Source organism: Columba livia, chromosome 3 (genome assembly GCF_036013475.1).
Source record: "Columba livia isolate bColLiv1 breed racing homer chromosome 3, bColLiv1.pat.W.v2, whole genome shotgun sequence".
NCBI classification, from domain to species: domain Eukaryota; kingdom Metazoa; phylum Chordata; class Aves; order Columbiformes; family Columbidae; genus Columba; species Columba livia.
In genome coordinates, this window is record NC_088604.1 from 22,056,268 (window position 1) to 22,078,885 (window position 22,618).

Consider the following 22,618-nt stretch of genomic DNA (forward strand, 5'->3'; position numbering starts at 1 on the left):
GGTCACTAAAGAGTAGAGTTTGGCACTTGCCCCTCCTCCTCCCCTTGTGAGGAAGCTGTAGACTGTGATGAGGTCTCCCCTCAGTTTCTTCTTCTCCAGGCTGAACAAACCAAGTGTGACTTTAGCTGCTTCTCATACAGCTTCCTTTCTAAACCCTTCACCAACTTTGTGGACCTCCTCTGGGCACTGTCTAGTAGCTTTACTGTAATGTAATCTTTAGATTTACTTCTAATTTCTCTTGTTCTTCTAGGATCTTATGTTTCCTGTACCTGGTCTCATACAGGAATGCTCTTATGTCCGAGCAGAGGCAGGCGCGTGTTCATACACACACACACACATGCTCAAACACACACACTTTGGAAAGAGGCAGACAAAGCAGTGTGTGTCTCCTCAAGATGCTGCTGGATTGCATGGGCCACAAAAGCCAGGGAGGATGCTAAAAACTGCCTGGTGCCTCCCCTCACTCAGCTCGCTGCCCCTCTCCACGGCTGCACACACAGCACCCTCAGTGCCCAAGCCTGGCAGCGTGGCCCATGCAGTGCACTCAGATTCTGGTCCTAACTCTTCAAAGTGTGGATACGCAATTCTTAGATAAGCCCTTTCAGGAACTATTCACATTTTAAACAATCAAATCAGTAAAAGGTGGATTTTGGACTAGTAATCATTGTATAGTGATGGGACTCTGAAGTGAAGAAGATGGTTGATAAGTAAAATTGAAATTTCCACTTTTAATTTATACAGGAATAATTAACAGCCTCCCCCAAACTCTCAAGCAGAACTGCAATTTAACCAGTTCATAATACTTCAATCTTCACTGTTTCATGCACTTGCAGTGTTTATTCTGATCTTTGCAAAAGAGGCCCCGTGGGACCAATACGTGATTTTTCAGAAAAGTGACGAAAGAGTCATACCGGCTTTTTACCAGATTAATCTCTCTGATTCAGGTATTTTTATTTGTTTTTTTTATGCTCATGCCTTTAACAGTAGATAATAGAATGATAAATTACTCAGATATTTGAGAAAAAAAAATGGGATATATGCATTGTTCCTGATAAAAAAAAAGAGCAAGGTGAGTTTGTCAGGCACAGTTTGGGAAGGTGGAGGTGTGACTGTGCTGAAAACATTTTTGGTTGTTACAGGTCACTCCGTTTCTTTACAAGTCATTCCTCTGAAAGTACGGATGATAATACCTTACAAGGTAGCAAAAGGCTGTCTTCTTGGACATAAAAGTGCAGGAGCTGCTCACGGTATATTTGAGAAGCACTACCGACATAAATTGATAAAAATTACATATTATGATGTCCATAAATGTTTCTGCCTGTTCTGAAGAAGGGGAAATTATCCTCACAGAAGGGCAGACATTTGCATTGATTCTCTTCTGTCAATTTGCTTGGACTGTGAAAAAGTCCGGTGAAAGAGCCTCTGCATGCAAAAATCATTGAAGGCACCTAGGAAACCTGGCCACTAATGCGCTCACTTTCAAATCTCTTCTTCAACCATGTTTTCCATTTCTTTAGATTTAAAACTTAAAATTATAGCAGGAGGCAAGGGCAGACTTAAAGACCTAATAAAGAATGCAGATTTTCATTAGCTTCCAAAAATTAATGTTTTGAAATTGAAAATACATGGAAGATACTGCCAGTGGTGAAATTTGGTTTAAGACTATCATAAGGAAGTACTAGGAACTGCAACTCTTTAACACATTCTGCACTTACATGTATTTTAGTTTTGAAGCACTGAGAAAACCTTGTAGCCCGAAAGGTTCCATGTGTGCCCTGCTGCATTGGGCATGAGAATGAAAGCGGAGAAATCACATCCACAAGTAGCACAGAGACCTGGAAATCAACTCAGATATTTAAAACTGCATTTCAAAAGAGTACTGCTATAATATTAATATTAATTTAATGGCACAATTTCTATTTCACCCATTTCAGTTCCAAGTTCTATTAGCAGTTAAATATCATGAGATCAACCATTGTAATTTTTTTCTTTAGCAGTGCCAGTTTTCTGAATACAATATGGACATTTTTCTCCCTGTCTTCCAAGAGTGAAATAATATATTTTTGCTTTCTAGAATTTTCACTCATATTAAATGCTTGGAACAATTAAGTTTAACTCTATGCTTTCAAATGGGTTAGTTTGAAACTAAAAGAGGCTGCACTTGAATTTCCAGGTAGTGTGCCATTAAGAATCCAATCTGGGGTAGTCACTTGATCACGACAAGATGTGATTTCCATGGGATTGCATGCTGGGGGGTTGCATAGCTCCCGGTCACGTGGACGTGGCACCTGCGCCCCTGCTTCAAGGGAATTCAGACAAAGCTGACATGCCTAAAATTTTTTCAGAGACACTGAAATCTTTGAACAGATCAAAACAGTATTGGACATTGAATAATAGAGATTCCTCCAAACAAAACACTTTACTTTTTTTAGTGTGTAAATTTAAGTGGTCTTATTCATGCAGCTGTGATGCAGCAAAACAATTGAGAACAGGATTCCTAGCTACTGTTTCTGACACAGAAGGGGACACTGTGATTACCTTGCTAGCAGCTGTTCTCTTCAAATGAAGGGCACTCTTATGGAGAAGTTGTATAGAGTATGAGAAGAATGAAATAAAGATGTGCACAAGTAGAGGGAAGTAGGGATCTACCAAACCTTCCCTAAGCATGCAAAATCTATAGATTCAGATGTGTGACTAAGTGTTCTATAGGTTGGTTTCAAAATAAGACTTGTGTGATTTTTATTTGCTTTTTAGCAAAAGGTTACAGATCCTCTCAGTCAAATCATTGGTGTATTTAACAGTAGGAAAAATCAGATGTAGGAGTACTCTGAAGTCCACTGAGTAAGCATAAATCTGAATTGAGAGTGGAAGGATTTTTATTTTCAGCAAGAAGACATTATTCATGTAGATTAATAAGAATATGTTTATATATCTTCTTGTAAAATATCTTCTTGTAAAACCTGAGATCTGGCTTGGTGGAGGGGTTAGTAATTTAGCATTTATATCGAGCAGATAATCTTTTGAGTCGCTAAGGTATTAGCTTAAATTATTCCAAGTTTACATCGCTGTAACTAAGGCTTAGTGTGGAGACTTGATTTAACTTCCCTATGTGTTATCTTAGACTAGGTGGATTATTTGCACAAACCAGCCCCTTTCCCACCTACTCTGCTCATGGTGTTCTTCTTTCACTTGCCACTGATGTACTTACAGGGGTTAAATGTGCCTCCTCCAATACCGAAATTAGTTGTCTAGGTAGAATGTTGGACTGTTTCCCTACACGGCTATCAGAGTCTTGCTAGGCAACCTTGAGCCGGGAAAGGCTTTCACTGTTTTCAATCTGCAGAAATAACAAGAAGCAGTGTATTTTCCACCAAGCTATTTAACAATTTTTCGAAATGGTGTTATAAAAGACAGATAACCATTCATCTGTTAACCTCTTCTGTAATTCTTAGCTATAATTACAAACCTCTACAGTTGTGATGTGCTTTTGTATTCATGACTTGAAGCAGTGCTTTTTAGTTAATTAACAAAATAGTTGATGTGATGCTGTACTTAATTTCTAGAACGGTGTATATTCCTGATTTCAGTGCCTGTGGTGGGTTGAGCTTGGCCAGCTGCCACCCACCCAGCTGCTCTCTCACTCCCCCTCTTCGGCAGGATGGGGTAGAAAATAAGGTGAAGAAGCTGTGGGATGAGATAAAGACAGGGATGTCACTTACCAGTTGTCAGCACAGGTAAAACAGACTCAACTTTTGGAAAATCAGTTTAATTTATCACCCATTAAAAATAGTTTTGAATAGTGAGAAACAAAGACAAATGAAAATAACAGCTTCCCCCAGCCTCCTCCTTCTTTCCAGGCTCAACTTCACTCCTTCATTCCCGACTCCTCTGCCTCCCCCACCCCAGGTGGTGCAGCGGATGGGAAATAGGGGCTGTGGTCAGTCCATAACAGATGCTCCTGCCTCCTCACACATCTTCCCTGCCCGCATGGTGCTTCCATGGGCTGCAGTCCTTCAGGATAAACTTGCTTCTGCATGGGGTCTTCATAGGCTGCAGGGTGGATATCTGCTCCACCACGGGCTGCAGGGGAATCTCTGCTGTAGTGCGTGGACCACCTCCCCCCACTCCATTTTCTCTCACCTTGGTGCTTGCAAAGCTGTTCTCCCCCTTGTTTTCTCCCCTTTCTTAAATACATTTTCCCCAAGACCCCACCACCTCAGCTAGGGGCTCAGCCGTGCCCTGCCGTGGGTGGTTGGAGCTGCTGGAACCATCTGTGTCCAGCACGGGGCAGCTCCAGCCTCTCCTCACAGACACCCCTGCAGCCCCCAGCGCCTGAGTACCCACATCCAGTACAGCACTTTTTTGTTTAAAACAAAAAGTTCTTAATATATCTGATTATTACAGAATGGAGCAGCAATTTAAAAAGCCTTAGGTAATGCGGATGGTGTGTAGGTGATGATGTGTAGGCAAAGCAAGTGGAAGATTCAGTAATGTAGGCTTTTTTCTGCAGTGCGTCCTGCCTTTTTCTCATGGGAAGGGAAGAGTGTAGGGCAGACCAGCATGAAAATTGAAACCCTGATCTGAAATTTCAAAGTTGTCCTGAATTTCATCTGTTTAAAACCTCACTAATTTTATTCTGGTTTTTAAAAGTGTCACATAAAATTTCCAGGTGAGAAAACAAAGTTTTTAGTGAAATATTCCAAAATATCTAAATTTTGATGAATTTCATAGTGTTTCAGTTCATGGAAATGCTCTCGTAATTATTATTCACATGTAGGGTTTTTTTGTGGAAAACCCTCAAGTTTGACAGTGCAGATCAACCATTTCCAAAACATTGCAATGTGAGGAAAAGTATACTTGTAGAAGCAATAAGGTTCATGCGTTTTTTTGTCCATCTTTGATATAGTCCACACCCTGAGAGGTTGTACAGCATGCAGCATGGTAGAAATGAGGGCAAACAGGCACCAGAGCAGCCTGTGTGGCTCTGTGTGCTCTCCTTAGCCCACAAAGCGAGGGTGGGAGTCTGTCCTTAGTGGCAGAGCCGGGACCAGCCCTGGCTCATCACGGGCGACATCTTTCAGATTGAGAAGTGCCTGACCAGCGGGCGGCCAGTCTAACTGTGCTCAGGGCACTGCACAGCATCCTGTCCTCAGGAGCTTCCCTTTGAAGGGAGCACCAAGCAGCACATCTCCTTGGAGGTTTGACTGTGTGCTCAGATGCGAGTTGCTCCACAGTGTGTTAATGTAGATTGTCTTCCAGATCACTTCAACTGCAACTTGATAGCACTTCTGAGTTACAGAGAACAAAATAGTTCACATCGTCAAAGAAGTCCCACAGCAATGGTGGAACTGTGGAGTTGCAGGATTTTCAGATTTCTGATCACTGTCGTGGCACCTGTGTAAGTCCCCAGCAGCCTACATGTAGCCTCATGTAGACACGTGAGAATGAACATCATGCCTATTTAAACTATAATTTCTGTGAAACCAAGCCCAGAACAAATATCTAAGAAAGCTCTATATTTTCCAAAAGGAAGAGACCAAGAAAAAATTTGATTGTGATACCTAGGAACTATCCTAATGACGATAATATAAACAACACATACAAATGGCATAGATAGTCTGTACAGTTTGTAAAGCAGTTAAGCTGTCTGAATAGACTCACACAGGACATAATCTTTTTTAGCAGGCAGATAGATGTGCCTTCAAAATAGCCAGCACTGTGCTGTTCACAGGGATTCATTGTGCTGTGGCACTGAAATGCAAGGTGGACAAGTGAAATGTATTGTGCTTGTTTTCAGTTCATGCCTTTCTTTTGTAGGTGTGTTGATTTATCCCTATAGCATTCTTTTGGTTATTGCTGCTAACTAGGTAATCAGCATACAAGTTCTTCTAAGAAATCTCTGTGATTTTGCTGCAGAACTTTCATGCAGTTTCAGTTGGGTTGACCACTGTTCGTTAGTGCAAATTTTTATTGGATTATTTTATATACCTTTTCATGAAGGATAGCTCTGTTATTTACTGCAGTGAAGAAATAATAATGAGGAACACAAGGAGGACTGCACTATAGTGCAGTGATGGCAGGAGATCAACACATTAGCTTTGCTGAGCTGTGGTCTACACTAAAGAACCTCTGCCTTGAGCAATTCAGCCTGTGGAATAGCAGCACTGATTAAGAGACAAACATTTATTTATCTATCTGTTTATTTATTTATCTTATTCATCAGCTCTGGCTTCAGGCTTGGTCAAAAGCCTCAAATTGCCACAGATTGCCTTTCGTTTATTTGACTTAATCGTATTCATTTAGCCAGAATGCTGCAAAAGAAGTAGAAAAATATGAAGAAAAGTAACTCCTGAAGGTAGACTAATAGCTTGTATACAGACAATTAAACTTACAAGGAGATACACATGGTGCAGACTTACTCTTGCCAAAGTTTCACAGGCAGGCATTTCTAGCTTCTATACAAAAGTGTTTGCACCATGCTGTGTCAATCTGTCTGCATCTGAGGTCGACTGTCTTTTGGATGCATGCTTATTCTTTAATATCAGGAGCTTTAACCAGGCACAATTTCTGTGCAACATATTGTGCATCACTGTGCCTTGCTCAAACTGCTTAGGGCTGAATGCAACTCTGGAAAATTAACATGTCCCTTTTCTGCTTTATTTTATTTTAATTAAAGAAAGTAGTAAAGTTGTTCAAAGCAGCTTGCATTCAATATACAAAATGCAAAACTCAAACAAACTCACTTAAATACACTCACGATCAATCAGTTATATGCCAAAGTGGTAACATAACTAAAGGAATAATATTGCCCTATGGTGTCCTGGATAGATTTAGGAAGCATAATGTAAAGATGTTTATATTTAAAAAATCATCCCTCATTCTGAGTAAGATGCACTGCCTGCAAATTTTAGGAAAACACATGAGTTTGGGTTGTGTATCCAAACTCACTGTGTGAGGTCTTCGCCATTGGTCCATTGCTGAGAATATATGTACATATGTATGTGTGTATGTATATATATACATATATAGGAACAAACTGGTGTGAACCTGTTGCACACTATGGCTACCTGCCTCAGTTTTCATCTGAGCACACCTCTGAGGAAAGAACATTATCCTTATTTTAAGAATTAAATGGGGGCTTTGTAGCTTCCCTCATGTCCCTTAGAAGCCTTTGGCAAATCATGAAATTAAACCCATTATTCACCAGTCTCACAGTACAGCCATAACCACTGACCTGAATGATGGACACACTGCCATAGTCTTCAGTCTTTCGTAAAAGCTGTTCACAACTTTTTCCCCATGTCTGATAACTGTGAGTGACAAAACTCTATGACAGCCAGCGTGGCCAGTGGGTTTTCTCCAGTAACTGTGCTAAAACTTCGTAAATCCTATGCAGACTCAGCCAGCCTTGGCTGCCCAGAAAATTTGAATCTCTGGAAAATGTGTGTCTGTGTGCATCTGCAGGGATGGGAGATTGGGTAGAAATCTTTGATCTCACTGTTTCTAGAGCTGAGATTAGGAAAGTTCAACTGTGATCCTTCAGCAATATGTCTAACAAAGCCCTGGGATAAACAACTGATCACTGATGTTTGCTACATAGGCCTGAACCATTTAGGTCTGGGGATAGATTTGCCTCTTAGATGAGCTAGTGAGAGTGTATGCAACGGTGTTTTCTGGTTTGTTCAGTGTGCAAGTGATCTTCATACATGCATGTATGCATGACACATGCAGTCATTATGGGGAAGTCAATGCATATTACTGATGTCAAAACGTGCTGACGTTCCGTTACTGCACATGGCAGGGATGTGTTTTTGATATGACAGATCGAATATCAAAGAACACACCTATAAGTTGTGACAGAATAAAGCATTTAGTCAGTATTTGTATAGACTTCTATAAAGTACCATACTTAGTAAAAATAAGTGTCAAGCATGCTTCATGGATAACAAAGACTTTATTGGGTAAGCTGTAGCTAATTTTCTCCTGAGATATGTCAACACCATTCCATTAAATTTAATCTGGAATTGCAGTAATATATCATCATGGTGCACACATCAGCAACTGCGTATCAGATGTTTTGGTGCACTCTTCCTTTCTGAGTGTTATTTCTTAGTGTCCTTTCAGTCTGACTTTCATCAATAAGTAGCACAACTAGTGGAAAACGTTAATCATTCCTCTTTCTCTTTCCCTTGTTTGGGAAACAGGTAAGGGGTACACGAAAGGGGAAAAGAGACTTCAGATTATTTTATTCTTTCCTCATTTTACGTCACTGTGTGTAAGTTATGAGGAGACAAAGTTGTGATCACAGTGAAGGATGTGAAGCTGGAATATTTGAGATCACACAGCTTTTTTATCTTTTCTTTTAGTTGTAACAAAGAAGAGTTTAAGAGATTCCCTAAAGGAGCAGTCTAGCATTATGTCCTTCAGAAAAAAGTGGGTTTGTTGGTATCTCTTATTCCTTGAGTAAATGTTACTTGTGTGAGAAATGCCTTTAACATCTGTAAGACTGATTAGGTGGGCAAGAGTGGCACATATAAACAGGGGTGTAGGATGCTATCAGGGCTACAGGGCCACTGCATTAGTCCTCATAAGAGCAAATATAAATCACAAGGTTTTTTTATTTCTTATCCTCCTTAGAAAAAAATAGCAATGTTAACTATTTTTCATCATCTTCTGCATCTCTTTTTATTTTTCCCTTTTGCATGTGTATCCATGAATTTTAACTTTTTCTGGAGATCCTATGCAGGCAGCAATAGAGCCTGTCCATTCACATTTCTCTGAATTCACGTCTTTTCACAAATGCTAAAAAGCACACCTGGACACAAAAGAGCCATAATCACTTTTACTCCCATTTTTGTGTTTTGTATCAATTTTGGCAACTGACAGGAAGAAGCCATGCTTTATTAATTAAAGGATTGCGCTGGTTCTTAAATGTATATTGATGCAAGTCTGTAGAGAGCTAGAGAATCAGTCTGCATGCTCTGGCACAGCTCTAATACCTCAATATTTATTATGAAGATCAGAACTGGTAAAAAAAAAAGATATATAATACTTAGTCTCCAGTGTGTCCTCTGAATATTTTTTCTAGTATGGGTGCTCTGTACAGAACATGCTTATGTGTTGCATACACACCAAAAAGCCCCAAAATAACTCTTTTCACTTTAACTTAAACCTTTTCATTCCTATCTCACTCCCTGATACATCTTTTTAGAGACCTAACTCTTGTTTGCAGCTGGGAAGTCTCATAGTTTTCATCCATTTCCTTAATTGTCTTCCTGACTAAGCAGCCTTAAAGCAGCTAATTATTGTGGAAGGGTTAGATGTGGCCACAGCATCATGCCATGCCATGCCACCAGGAAAAGGCCTGATTATTCTGAAGGACCTTTTCTCTTTTGGTGTCTGCCAATGCAGCCCTCAGAGAAGCTCCTAAAACCAGAGTGACCTCCAGCCAAAAGTTAACAGGAATTGTCAAATTTAGCTTGTGTGCATAGCACAAGCAGGGATGTATATACATGTATATACCCCATCTGTACCCTGGGCAATGCAGGCAGCAAGACAGTCTTTCTGCTCATTTGTGGAAGTGGAGGAGAAGTGACTTGATGCAGAAACTAAAAGCTGATAATTTCCCCAGAAATTTTGTTTCAGCAGAAAAGCAGAGTTATCTCCAGCACTGGGGAGCTCCACAGATAAGGACTGTTTTTAGGAGGGGATCTAAGCATGCTGAGGTCAGTTCATCTGGCGGACTGTCCTTGAGGCTGCACTGGCCAGGTCTGGGCAGAAAATCAGGGAACAGCAGCCCAGCTCATGAAGCTACCAGCTGACACAAGTCTCTTGGTCACATAATAAAAAAACCCCTATGCCTGTAGCTTGAGGTTGGCAGAAGGAGATGAGCCTTTTTTAATCCATCCTGTGTGTGGGTTCAACTTCTTAAAAATAGTCGCTGCAGCTGCACGCTGTGAGTCTCTGTTCATTTGAAGTAGGAGGGATGCTGAGCGGGTTGAGAGCGCAGTGTCTTATTCAAGAAACGTCTCCCTGCTGCCTTTAATGTTCCTGGGGATGCCTTTTGCACAGGCCAAGACAGGGGCATATGGGCCAATATTCATAAGAATGCATAAGCACCCTGTCTAAAGCGAGTGTGAAAATGGTACCAAGAATTAACAGCACATTGAATGGAGCTTTCAATTATTCATTGAGAGTCTACTTATATTCCTCTTCGGCGTTATACTTAGAAGTGTAACCATGCATTTTCTACAGATTTTATGGATTAGAAAATCATAGGATTAGCCAGTCCATAACTTAATCCTGATATATGTTAAGTAACTCATCTAAAAACCAGATGCTTCCTATATGGGAAATGAATAATTAATTTTGTTTTCCGTGTTAAAAAAATCCCTTAGGTGCTTTTCTGTTTTCTGCTGAAGCTGAAATTTTTTAGTCCTCTGACAATGTCTTACACCCTCCAATATGTCTTGTTTCTATGGAGACACCAATGAACTGCAGCCTGCATTCTTCTGCATATCACAATACAAGGTTCCTTCAGAATTTTCCCAGTGCTTCACTCTATTCTCTTTTAATTAGAAATTAATCAATAGGTTCAGTAGTCTTGTCTCATAAACTGACATATACATGCGCAGACACACATGGTCCCTGTGACTGTAAGCCAGCCTATAAAGACAATGTATGCTTTCCAAGTTTTATTTTAGACAACAACACAAGACAACAAATCTTGAGGCTTATAAGTCCCTAATTCGGAGCTCTATCAGATGGCAGGGTGGGAAGCTGGGTATCTTGTATGCAGTTTATGAGATGGGAGGATTTTGTGATACTTCATGATTTTTAATAATAGGAAGGATACGTGGAGTTCTGGCATAGCGTTAAAACAGATTGTGGGGATCTTTGAATTTGATTCTCTTCATATTGTCTGACTTATTGTTTGGCCCCATTGTCTGCCCCCCTTCATAACTTTTATGTGAAATTTCCCCCCTTATCCCTCCCACCTGAAATGGTGAATTACTGCATGATAGTTCTGTAGATCTAATTCTCCAAGCCATATTCTTCCTCCCCTGTGTGTACAAGGCTTCCTCTCCAGGGCAGTAGAAAGTTAACACTTGTGTGGCAGAACACAACGTGTTTACAAAGAGCATAAGAAAGAAACTATGTAAATGTCTTATTGTTTTTTAATTAAAAGTGTACTATGCAGTAAACAATAATTTTAATTATCATGAATCAGTGAGACTGAAATAATGCCAGACTCTAAGTTGTATGCTACTGTTGGCGAGCCCTTTCAAGTCAATAACAAGCTTTTTCTTCCTGCAAGGTAGTCTGAATTAGTTTTGCCCAGTTAAATTCAACAGGTAAAATAGCACCAGGTTATGCTGGTGCCCTGAGATTTTTTGTCATTAGTTCATATTGTATTGAAATAAATCCAGTAACAATTCAAAATAGCATTTGAAGAGGCCTCATAACCAATAAATGTTTACATAAACCACCTGGTGATGGCAACAGATTACATCTAATGCTCAGTTCAAGTAGTCATGTGTGGAGATGTATGCTGAGCAACTTTTTTCTTTGTGCTGCACAGCTGTCTGTCTCCTCCTGCTGTCTCATACATTGATTGTGGTCTCCTCTAAACAAAGAGTGTATTTTGTCTTCTTTTTTTTGTTCAACTTCTTATGGACATCTGAAATTGAATTGTAGTTCTTAAATGCTACAGCAACTAGTAATCCAATGAAAAACAAAGAGTTTTGATGATACAAGTATTTCTAGCCAATATTTGTATAAATGCCTATACATGCACACATACAGATATAGGTATGTTTGCCTTTTGTTACCCTTTTTGTTGTCCAGCTGAAAAGAAAAAATATAATTAGACCTATTTTTATATGAGATTTGAGAAAGAATGCTTAGTTTGGATTCCATGAACATTTATTGCATTGTTAATTTATTTTAAGTGTTCAGTATTTTTGTTAACAGATAGAAACAAGGTTTAACCTCTAAATGGGCCAGAGCATTACTGCTTTCTCAAGGATAATAATTGTAGCTATGCAAGCTAGCACATAATGGTTAAATACATCCTTGTTTTTGACAAAAGCGAGTGGAGTTGGAACAGAGATGAACATAGCTTATTAAATGTAGCTTTTATGTAGACTGCTCTATAATTACTATGATTTTTCTTAGTATCACTATGATCATTGGCTGATGAAAACAGTGAATTGTGTGCTTTCAAGAGGCCAAGAACTATTCAGCCATATAAAGAGATCATATGTAGAGTGAGCCCTGTTAGTTTTCTTTGAGTAGTCTGTGTAAATAGTACACTATAAAGGTTAAAAAAACTTAAAGGACAATGCTCCAAGGAGGACCAAGAACACTTCATTCCATGAAATTTCATACATACCCATGAGCAAATCTTTTGATACTCTTTTTAACTGAGACTAGTTTTTAATTTATGAAAAGAGTTCTTTTTTGGCATGTCTGGAAGAGTCTCTGAGGTGAAAACCTCAAAATGAAATGACCTATATATCCAAAATGTTATGAGTACAAAAAATGCCCAGTTGTCCTTTGCTATCAACTCTGACACTTTACAGATCCAAAATAGATTTGGGGACGCGGATTCAAATATTTTCCATCTTTTCTAACCCATGAGAGATTTCCATACTTCTTGGCAGCGAAAGGAGAAAAAGTAGCAAGGGGGTGTTCTTGTGGTCTAAATGATTTGCTTTGCCTGCAGGTTTGGGAGAGGCAGCAGAGCCTGACATAGCTGCTCTGTGTCAGGAGTAGAGAACTTGAGCTTTTCAGCAAGAACTTGGCCAGTGCTGAGGTCCATTTTTTTCAGGATTACCCTTGCTTGTGAAGCTTTCCCCCTTGTGTATTTACTTATAATTACTGTTTTAGAGGCCGGAATTTTGGCATTTAAAATTTTAGCTACTAGTGTCTACTTAGTAATAACGCATAATAATTTAATTTTATTTTGTTTAGATTTCATGAGGCAATTTAGGTACATCAAAACGATCGCTATTAATTCCAGGCTTTCAGCATGAAGAAAACATGCTTGAGAACAGTCAGTAGTTTCAAATACAAAGTTAGGGTTTAAGATTCGTTGATATTCAGTGTTGTGCTTGTAGAGCTGGGAGGAAGATGGGGACGGGCACATCTGAAAACAGGGCTGGATACGCTGCCTTTTCAAGCAGCCACTCGACAGCCCCTCCTGTGAACCAAGCCAGCTTTGTATTAAAAGACATTAGTTTCGTTGCCTTGGTTACAAGTACTGCAAGACTTATCTGAAGCCTCACAGTCCTGATGGTTGTTATATACCTTCTCATTTCTAGCCTAATTTATTCTCAGTTAGTCTGTTTGCAGGTCATTAGTAACTATTAGGTAAAATCTGTCTGTTCCTTCTCTGTGTTTATCTGTTTTTGATGTTCAACAGAGACACACACCTCTCATGCCTCCCTTAGTTATCCTGGAAATGCATTTGGAACTGTTTATGTCTGTTGTACATTCATATATATTCACACTATGTGTGTCTATTTAAATAAATTATATTATCTTCTATTTAATCTTATATGTTTGTTATCAGGTACCCTTCTACACAGCTTTTAAGCAACTTAATTGTTTTATCAATTGCATGGAGTTAATTCAAATACCTTAAATCTGTAAGAGTAAACTGTGGTATGAAATAGTGAGTATGAAGAGGTAAATAGAAAGGAGAACTCAAGTAAATAGTTTAAAACCCATTCTGAAGCAAATCCAAACTTTCCCATAGGTTTGGTTTAAACAAAAACACATATATAAGCAGTCAGCTTTTCTATGCCAAGGTTTCTCAAACAGCTTTGTGGTAATGCAACAATTAAGCATCAGTCAATTCTACAAATAATAACTTATTGAAACCAATTAAAAGGAATGATTTTGATAAACAGGCTTTTAGGCCTTACTGCGGAAAACCTGACTGATGACACATTACTCATGTCCAATGTACTACTATAATGATTTGTCTCTGTTTCAGCCTTATTTAACAGTTTCATTAATAGTATTAAAGAAAGCAAGTGAACAGCATGTTAATGAAGTCAGCAGATGATGTAAACAGCAGGAAACAGAAAATAGAATATACTTACAGATTAGAAACATGAGCAAGAGGAGTTATCAATGTATCATATTCAGATTGAGAAAAAAGAGAAGCTGGTGCATCTGGGATAAATTAGTTCAGAACTGATTTTGTATGGCTAATACATATTAAATATACAGAAACAGCCAAACTAAATTACAATAAAATATTTTTTTTTCTGCTTCAGAAAAGTCCAGTTTGTGATCAGTGTGATACCAAAAAGGGAAATACTGTCTTTGGGAGAATGTGTAGATAGATTGTGTAAAAGAGCAGACAAGTAATTGCTGAGCTTCACAAAAATAGGGTGGATTGCAGGAGCAATTTGCTGTTGTTCAAGCAACGGCAAATAAGTCAGTGGTTAAGTAGACTGATTTAAGAGGAAAGACTGAAATGTAATGACTGAGCAAACAAGGAATGGAGAGGAAGTCTACTATATGAATAGAATCATAGAATAGTTTGGTTTGGAAGGGACTTTCGAAAGTCACCTAGTCCTACCCCCCTGCAATGAGCAGGGACATCTCAACTAGATCAGGCTGCTCAGAGCCCCGTCCAGCCTGGCCTTGAATGTCTCCAGGGATGGGGCATCTGCCTCCTCTCTGGGCAACCTGTGCCAGTGTATCACCACCCTCATTGTACAAAATTTCTTCCTCATGCCTGTCCACATGCCTGAAACATCTGTAAGCATTTAGAGAAAAGATGACTTATTTAGCATTACCACAAATTTGATATCATATCAGGAAAATGTTCTTTATTAGGTGAAAGCAAACTCTTACTGTATTACGTCAAGCATGAAAAAATAAAGACGTAGAGGCTGTAGTCAACTAATGTAGACCTAAAATAGACTGTAGGCTGTTTCTCACTAGCATATGGAAATGCTGAGTCTCTTCAACACCCCTCAGTGTGAACGTGCATTGCAGAGGCCCTAAATTGTTAGATCTGACCTTTTTTTTTTTTTCTTTCCCCTCCCTTTCCCCAACAATGTCCAAATTATAGGATAGGAGACTTCCCAAGTACTCCATTCAGCAAGCACAATCCCACACAAACTCTAAAATATTTCCCCTTCCCCGCTGTGGTGACATGCTCGCTGCAGGCAGACTGACAACTACCTCCTCCAGTTAGAACATATAATCATCAATACCCTTCTGAGCTCATTGAAAATGAGCCTCAGCTCATACATTGTCAAATCCCACTTGGTGAGTCTTGTTCCTGTTCCAGCTGGAGATGGGCCCACGCTGGAATTTGGGAATCTAGGTTTCACGTTCCAAAATTGAACAAAGAGACTCGGACTCATTTCTAGCCTTCGTCTCCTAAACTGCAGTCATGTCTGTAAGTAAAATGCTGAAACACTAGTTGTCTGGGAAAAATAAATGAGTGATGATTTTAAGGGAGATGCTGTGGCTACTCGGTGCAGTAGCTTCCAGCTTTTTGGTGCTGTTCCCAGAAATGCTTCAACCATGGTGAGGAGCTCAATTCTCTAATTAAAAAAAAAAATTGTATCAAATATTTTTCAGCTTTACACTCTCAAATTAAAGCTTAAAAACCTCCAAGGAAGGAAAGGAGGCCAGATTGGAGGGGGAGGAGGTGAGAGGAAGGAAGCGGGTGGAGAAAACCACTATATTCCCAAGATGCAAGGAAAGTTGAAAAGTAGAAGAAAAAATATATTAAATCAGTGTAAACTAAGAGGTAAGTTTAAGGCATTTTTTTTTTACATTGAATGTATGTTTTGTTGGGGTATATTTAGCAGTAAAGTTCTGTGTTCTTTGAAAACATTTAAAACACATTAAAGTGAGGTAATAATTGCTTTTATTTTTCAGTTTCTTCTGCTATAAACTTGATCTGTATTTTTATTAAAACCTATCAAAGGATGTGTTGTGATGGGATTTTACTACTTTTCTGCTGTTGCTGGTTAAAACTGTCTATTACCTCAGCGATGACCTACATGAAGTTAAGCAACATCCCATGGCAGCAGGCAGGGTATTTTGTGGTAGAGCTCAGCTGTGCAAGTTAATTGTTTGTGGAGATTAAATGGGTATCATGCTTGTAGTTACCTACCTCACTGTAATTCAGTAGAGTATTGGTGTAGCTTAGAAAAAGAGCCTCTGAAGTAATAGATTTTGGTATAGTTAGGAAGATGGTTGGCTTGTGTTCTTGAGGTCAGAGCAGTGCCTTACATTGTTTATTAGTGTTGTTGCTGTTATTGCTACTTGGTGTGCTGCCTATACGGGGCTTGTGTAAGTTAAGTTTTGATCAGAGACCACATGCCAGCAGCTGAATTGTAAAGTCTGGTGCATTTGAAAGCTCATTTATTACTGGGATGTTTGTTGCTCTACTGCCAGGAGCCTGCCAGAGATGCAACAGAATAAAAATGTTGCTGATTAATGTGACTGTGCTTGTGTTGTAAGACCATGCGAGACTAAAGACTTGTCACAGATGAGTTTAGAAAGGAAGGGAACAGAAATCTGGAAAAAGTAGAGGCATGTGTAAGGAGGTTCTGCATGGCCATATCAGCTGGGCAGAGCGGGGAGGCGGAGATGTTCCTGCAGCCTGCAGTACTTACTACATATATAGAACAGGTTACTTGCAGCATTTTTGTCTTTGAAGGCTGGGAACAGGGCAGGGCAAATGTGCGACAGCTGCCGTAATGGGAGAGACCAGAGTTCTCAGTAGCTGGTGGTGAAGAACAGCAATGCAGGAGAGAGGACTCGTAGGGGGTGCTGCTGCCTTCCTCTCTGATCCTTATCCCGCTTCTGTGGCTGGTCCTCTCAGACTGGAGATCGCACTGTGGTTAAAAGCTTCCGATGTCTCAACTGTTCATGAATTTATCCAGTCTTGTTTTTTAACCTGTTTAAATTATTGATTTCAAAAAACATGTTATGGAAATGGGTTCTATAAATTAATTACATTGTCTTTGTTTTAAGCCTCCTGTCTGAGGATTTTAAGGATTGACTCAAGTGTTTTTACTGTGAATAGTATACCTCACAGAGATGCTTGTCATTGCTACCTTAAGCTGTCTAATTATAAGCTGTAAAGTTGTGGTCTGCTTAGATTTCCTCTGTTCCATATGTCTGGTCATCCTTGTCCCTCTCTGTAGATTTTCTAGCTGTTCTATATTTCTTCAGCGATTCAGATGAAACTGTTAGTGGTTTGCTGCTTTATGAAGACACATGTCTAATGACGATCTCCCCTTGCTCGCTCTCACCATTTAGCCATTCTTAACTTTCCTAAACATTTTTTTTTCAGAGTTGAACAGAATGCTTAAATATTTCTACAGATAGCAGTTACATAAATATATGCATGGCAGCTGTGCACTTCAAGATGAATATATTATGGATGAAGAGCTTGAATTCCACAGTATTTGTACTATTTTTATTCAGGCACATCCTAAGAATTTAGTATCAAATGGCCTAATTCTGCTTCAACTGGCTTTAAAGCCACTGAATTAAAACGGAAAATCCTGCCAGATTCCATAGGACCAGGACTAGTCCTGTCTGCTGGAGAACAGAGCTGGGCACCACTTGCAGAAATGTTCTGAATTGTGCGTGAAGCTAGATGTGAAGTAGCACCATTGTTTATCTTTTGTAGGAGAGGAGACTTGGGAGAGAGGTAACCAGAATTGTGTAGAGGATGTGACCGTAGTATTGAAGAGAGCTAGAAGATGGTGATGGCTGAGCACCAAGAGCCGTGAGGAGAAGGCAGGGAGAGCTGGCTGGCAGCCGAAGGGTGAGGGGAGTGAGAAGGGAGCCAGGCCGGCAGCAGCTGCAGTTGCGGACCCTCAAAGGCTGCGGGGCTGCTGCTGCATTAGTCAGATACGCTGATGTCAGAATTTTTTCAGACATCCAGAAGGACAGACATCCCAAAGCACCTGTGCAATTTTCAGCCTTGAGGTGACACAACAGTAATAAAGGGCAAGGTGGAAATTACGTGTAAGGACAGACTAGATAGATGATGCCTCTAGCAGTCTTTATTTTGTTCTGTATAGATTAATGGAAAGCATTTTCCTCAGACATTTGGAAACCATGACCTATATTTTAAACAGTCTTAAATAAATAATTAATATGGCTATTTAATCACAACTCCATCACCAGACAAAATTATCCAGCCAAGGAATTAATCATAATGATATTCCTCCCAGTACTTGGCATGTGTTCTTGCTCTTTCCCTTCTGTGGAAGTTTTGAACAGTTAGGGATCCCTTTTAAGTTGATGCAGTTTAGTATGGGACTAGAAGCAAAAAAAAAAAAAAAAAAAAGTTTAAAAGAGATTTTATATAAGAAATATAGAAAATTACCTGGTTTAGGCATTTCCTTAAAATCAGATGCTTTTACTCATTACTAATGCAACAGAATAGGAGCACGATCCAGATTGCTGAAAACTCCATATGTGAAAACGAACCATTTACTTGGAAACTAGCAGCAACCCATCCAGGCTGGGGTGTTGGTATTAATGTATCATTAACCAGGTATGTTGCGTCAGCTTCACAACAGATGTGAGACGTACAGTGCCATGAAGAAATTCAGGCTGGCGTTAAAGCCATGAAAGGCAGCACTTCAGGAAGAAAGGCTGCCTCTTATGCTACCGCTTTGAGGACAGAGTGAATCTAGGCAACTAACAGCAAACTGGAGTAACAAACAACAAATGCACTCCTCTATCCTGTGTCACTGTGAGCCTTGCTATAACTTCTGACTGCCCTCTCTAGAGAGGCAAAACCTTTCTGACTTACACAGGGCAAGTCTTAGTAATGCTTCAACGCTTCCTTCACTGCAGTGTTCACCCAGCTGCAGTTGGATAAGATTGAAAGAGAACAAAACATTGTCAGCAATTTAAGGACCCTTGGATATGAGTTTTGCCAACAGTTCTGCTGGTAACTGGAAATACTAAAGTCTTTCTCACTGCATTATTTCTATTTTTGCCAAATTCCCTTCTCTCAGGTCATTCCAGCAGTACACCTTCTCCCTCTTACTATGTGTGACCTGTCCCTTTCATTAAGCATTCCTAGATGCCTAATTTTCTCACTTTCCATGCGGTCAGTATTCTTCAATGGTCACTAGGGTTAGAAAACAAATAAATGTGCAGAATGGCGGAGAGAAGTACTAAAAGCAAATTATTTTCCTGTTAGTGACCCAGACTGGCAAAGGATGGCTGCAGTATTTGCTCCCCACCTCTGCCATGCAGGAGGCATAGCGGATAACACTTCACCTAAGGTGGAAAGGTTTAAATGCTGAGTAGATTGGAGAAAGCAATGCATCATTTCTTGCTATCTTTTTCCTTGAGGTGCTCCAGCCAAAAAAACAAAACAAAACAAAACAGAAAGATCATCTCCTCCATAATAATTTATATCCCAGTGGGGAATGCCTCCCTCTCCTGGGGCAGCCCTTCCCCTTGCCCCAGCAGTGCCTCTCTGGGCACAGACACTGTCTGAGTGCGGCTCTGTGGTCCCAGCAGCTGTTAGAAACCCACAGTGTTCCCAGTGTGAACTTAATCCCCTTGCTTTTCATCACTGCTATGAACACACGCAGAAATAAAAGCAGGTCCCTTTAGCCTGTTCATTTTCATGTCTGAAGACATAATTTAAATACTACTGTTTAACAAAGTGTATTAGAAGTATCCAGTCTTCACGGGATTTTTTTTCTCATCCTTGCACATTCAGAGGCATCGTCCAATGCAGATCTCACATATGGCTCCTTGTTCTGGCAGTGCTCAGGCACGTGTTCCGCTGCTGGGTCTGCTTTGCTTCCCAGCTATGGGACTGTTTCTTTTTACTTATAAACATGCAGAGTTAGAGTAGAAGGGGAAGCAGGAAATACTGAGAAGTGCTTATTCCCTCTTAGAGGGCTACTAATAGTTTTTATTTTTACAGAATAAATGTTTCCAAAGTCAAGGAAGATTTAGCACAAAATTTGAGACAAGCTTCACCAAATTTCTCAGCAGATGAAATAACAAGTGTTTTAAATAGTAGCTTTCATGTATCCAAGAGGAGTTAAATGTTTAGATATACACTGACTTCCAGACTTTTGAAAAATGTACTCTTATTTTTTTGTGGTTTGGACACGGTAGCTGACCTATCATTATGAAATGACTAGTGACAAATATCTATCCTGACTTTTATGGTCATTCAAGATGTGTGTCTTCCTCACATCCAGTGCTCTCGTGAGCTCTCATGAGCTATTCATGGGCAGAAAAGCGGTTGGCACTGTAAGCTTAACTCATGGGCAAGGAAAGGATGGATCTGAAAGAAGTTCTGCTTCTTAATTCTCTTATGACATCTTTGCTTGGATAGAAGAAGGATGCATGGACAGAAGAAGGAACCTGCTCTTGGTTTGAATCAGTGAAGCAATATTGATTGTCTGCAATGAGGAAGGACTTGACTTTTGGGGTAGTTTCCTTTCCCTTCACTGTAGCTAGGCATGCTTAGGTAGGCCAGAAGAAACTGCAAACTGCTTCTGCAAACATAAACCACGCAGTGAAGCTGGAGAAAAATAGTTTGATGGAAAATCAGCTTATGCACTATTATTTTAGGCTTCTATAAATGGAATAATAAAGCAGTACTGAAATACCTTTCTGACCATGCAGTGACCTCTAAACTCCATGTACAAAACTGGGTTATTTCAAACACTGGCCAATTACCTCAGTCCAGATTGGCATTCAGTAAGAGAAGGCTTAGCCAAGAAAAGGAGGTGGACTGAATCTTCAGTTAATAACCATCTTTGAAACAAAGTAGGTAGCGGATATAAGCTTGCTATATTATTACCATATTTATTTAAAGAAATCACCTAGACTGGAAAAGGTTTTTTCCATGCCAATATTTGTCCCAGAATCTGCTTTGCAAATGCAAGATTAGCACCAATTTTGGCATAAAGTCTAAGGCTATCAGGGAAGCAATACTGTACTGACCTCCAGTGTCAAAGGTGTCTTTGAGCTCCTATCTGTTCAGTTCTCTTCTGGGAACACAATCAAGATTTGAGCTTTTATTCTGGGAGTGCCTGTCCAGCGGATGCTTTAAAGTGGAATTATTTCATGGAATCACAGAAACAGTTGTGTTTGGAAGACATCCCTGGAGAGGGTCCTGAGTGGGTTGCCCATGACAATGTCCATGTCAGTTGGCTTTTGTGTATCTCCAAGGCTGCGAATTCCACCTCTCTGGGCAACATACTCCAGTGTTTCATCAGCCTCACAGTGATATATTTTTTTCTAATTTTTAAGTGGAATTTCCTGTATTTCAATTTGTGCGCATTGCCACTTGTCCTGTCACTTGATATGCCTGAGAAGAGCACAAGAGAGGGGCAGTTATTAATTTGTAAACTGTAGAAAACCGTATTACTTATGAAACAAGCAGAGGAACATATAAGAAATAAAATTATCATAATTGTCATTATTCTTCAAATCTGGATCAATAGTCTCTAGAACAAACAAGCAAACAAAAACAACAAACAACAAACAAAGGAGCAGACTGGAATTATTAGAAAGTATGTGTGAGGAAAAATCTGAAGTTGGTGATTTGCTTAACTCTCTGTGCCATTGCAAAGAGATGTCAAATAAATCCTGCAGTTTCAAAGTGCTCTCTGAAGAAGTTCAATGGATCCAGGTCACTTGATTGAATTCAGTGCCATTCTAAACCAACTAATTCGCATGACCAAAAATCAGGTAGTGTGTAATTTTGGACTGCAGCAGTCTTTCTCCTTTGTTTCAGGGTAATTTAGGAGCTGGATTGTCCCAGTAGCTTTGTTAGAGTGGTAGCAATTGCCTTTATCACCATGCTTTGCTCACGAATATATCTTACAGCAAGAGGGTTAAGTGCTTATTCCATCTTAGAAGTAAGTATGGAAGATGAAGTTCTAGGGCAGAAGCCTTCAGATGTGGCTCAGTACCCAGGAGGTACATCCCCATCATGATCCACACTGTTACTTAGAGCAAAGCATGAAGGCAACCACAGTGCATTATTTACACAGTATTAATGCCTATAAATGAGTGAAGATTTTGACTGTCCTCTGGTGCGCATGCATAATACATGTTTTACTGGGGAAGTCTATTCAGAATCACTTTTATTATCCTTGACAGTAACCTCTTTCTCCATCATCTGTTATGAACAGCCAAGAGTTTTTGTTGGTGTAATTCACAAGCTTAGGTCATTCTACAGGGCTATACATAGTGCGAGGGATAAATATCCAGCATGGTTTCTTTCATTGCTGTGAGCATTTTAGCAGCTGCCAGTGTTTTCATCAGAGTAGTGCTGAATAACACTTCACATTTGTGGATGGCTTGCAGCCATTATACCATAACCCAGTGATCTGTGACTATAAAAGTGTGTCTATATAAGTGGGTATGATTGCTGTCTGTATGAAACTCCTTTGTTCAATAGATTAATAATTTCTTATTATTTGAAGAAGAATTTAAGATAAACCCATGCTCACACAATGGGATGTAGGTAGGGAATAGCCAATATTTATTCCAAGTAACTTCCAGAGTTTTGCTTAAAGTGGCAAAGATAATACCTAGTTTCTGTTGTCGAGCTTTACTGCCT

General features: G+C 39.7%; 1 protein-coding gene across 19 annotated transcripts in view; it reads left to right on the top strand.

The window, feature by feature from the left end:
- Positions 1–22,618, top strand: part of DLGAP2 (DLG associated protein 2) — a 468,772-nt gene that overhangs the window by 143,687 nt on the left and 302,467 nt on the right. For 2 of the 19 annotated variants that reach the window (XM_065056021.1, XM_065056024.1), the window contains exon 1: positions 13,729–15,784. The exons of 15 other annotated variants lie outside the window; for them this stretch is intronic. In XM_065056021.1, the coding sequence (XP_064912093.1) occupies positions 15,727–15,784 (58 nt within the window). In that variant the 5' untranslated portion in view covers positions 13,729–15,726. Of the gene's footprint in view, positions 1–13,728; positions 15,785–22,618 lie in introns of those variants that run through there. 2 more of the 19 variants (XM_021293529.2, XM_065056020.1) reach the window with 2 other exon arrangements.